At 43.4% G+C, this 1,451-nt stretch overlaps 1 protein-coding gene across 1 annotated transcript; it reads right to left on the bottom strand.

Moving 5' to 3' along the window:
* Positions 1-776: 776 nt before the first annotated feature.
* Positions 777-1,434, bottom strand: LOC102209752 (microfibril-associated glycoprotein 4-like; the record flags this gene model as incomplete). The annotated part of the gene is made up of 2 exons (XM_005755818.1): positions 777-1,043; positions 1,267-1,434. Coding segments are annotated over 2 exons (422 nt in total), but the record flags the coding sequence as incomplete, so codon positions are not given.
* Positions 1,435-1,451: the final 17 nt, after the last annotated feature.

The raw sequence follows: 1,451 nt of genomic DNA, 5'->3' as shown, positions 1-1,451 counted from the left end.
AAACGAAAAGAAAAGAAAATAGAAAAAAGAAAATGGAAATAGAAAGCATGCTGCAAAAACTAAAAGCAAATAAATTAAACAAGATAAAATCAGAAAGATTCTGGGGACACAATAACTTAACAGACCAATGTGGAAGTGTGGTGGTGGATAATTTTTTAATGGTGGAAGGCCCTGAAAAGTAAACCTCTGAAAATAAGTACTGAGTTTTATCCCAATGATTTATGTAGTGATACAAATGTTCCATAACAAAGAACATGAAAACTTTATTTCTGGCCAAAGGTTGGCAAAGTTACGTGACATTAGTGACCATGACACTCAGCTGCAGTGGCGGCCCTAGCCTGTTTGGTGCCCTGGGCGAATCCCCCCTCTGGCGCCCCCCCAACCTGGGGCAGCAGGTTCTTACCTTCTTACCTTCAGGCAGCGAGCAACAGCAGCTGGTTCAGACTGAGAGTAGAAATGAAGGGATTTTTTCAGTCTTGTAATAAAGCTCGCGTGCAGCTGATGGTAGGAAAACAGACTCTGCTTCTTACTGAGTGTCTGCTGGGATGGAGTGGTGGAAAAGCTCAGAGAGAAAGGAGGGGCTTAAGAAAGAGAAAGTCAAATTTTTTGGTGCAGCTTTATTGATGACAACATTTCAGAGGAGATCACATCATGTAACATTACAGGACATAAACAGGTTTAAAGAAAAAGATCTCTAATCTTTCTCTCTCTCGTAATCAAAGGAAAGCGATCTTTGCTTTGACTGCTGCTGTTAAATATTCATGTCACAGATGTGTTTGTCCTGCAGATTTACTGCACAGGACGGATCTTCATGCTGATGGTCTTCAGAGAGTAATCATGACCTTTCCACTGGTGCCAGGCCACTCCAACAGCAAAGATAGTGCCATCAGCTCCCCAACGATAAACCCCGTTAGGGTTTGCATAGTGACAGCCGTTGTACCAGAACGCCCCCAGAAATGATTGTGCACAGTTCCTTGCAGCGCCGTCCTGGTCTTTGTCCAATGTAGTGAACTTGTGTCCGTTGTGATAACTCAAGGCATCTCCTACAGAAACACAGACGAACAATCCCAACATTACCTTTAATCCCAGTCAGACTGATCAGCAGGTGTACTGGGAGTGTTCTAAATGGACTATTTTTGGACCAGCCTCCTGTATTTGAGCTCCTTTCCCCAGGCACTGATTCATGACCTGCTGTTCCTACAGACTCTCCACAAGAATCCAGCACAAAATGTCACTTTCAACTTACTTAAATATGTATTCACCCACCTGCCCCTCCATTAGTGAATCCAGATACATTCAGCCTGTAGCCGTCAGACTCCCCATCGATGGAGAACGAGGAGTAACGAGCAAACACTTTGTTTCCATCAAAATCTTCCATGTTGACCATCAGCTCGTACCTTTTTCTCTGTGTCAGGTAGAAGACATTTTCCAAACCTGGAGAGAATCATAAA

The sequence above is a fragment of the Pundamilia nyererei genome, unplaced genomic scaffold (assembly GCF_000239375.1).
Source record: "Pundamilia nyererei isolate P.nyererei 1_Seehausen unplaced genomic scaffold, PunNye1.0 scaffold03509, whole genome shotgun sequence".
NCBI classification, from domain to species: Eukaryota; Metazoa; Chordata; class Actinopteri; order Cichliformes; family Cichlidae; genus Pundamilia; species Pundamilia nyererei.
The sequence above is the reverse complement of the archived record's forward strand: the minus strand, read 5'-3'. Positions and strand labels throughout refer to the sequence as shown.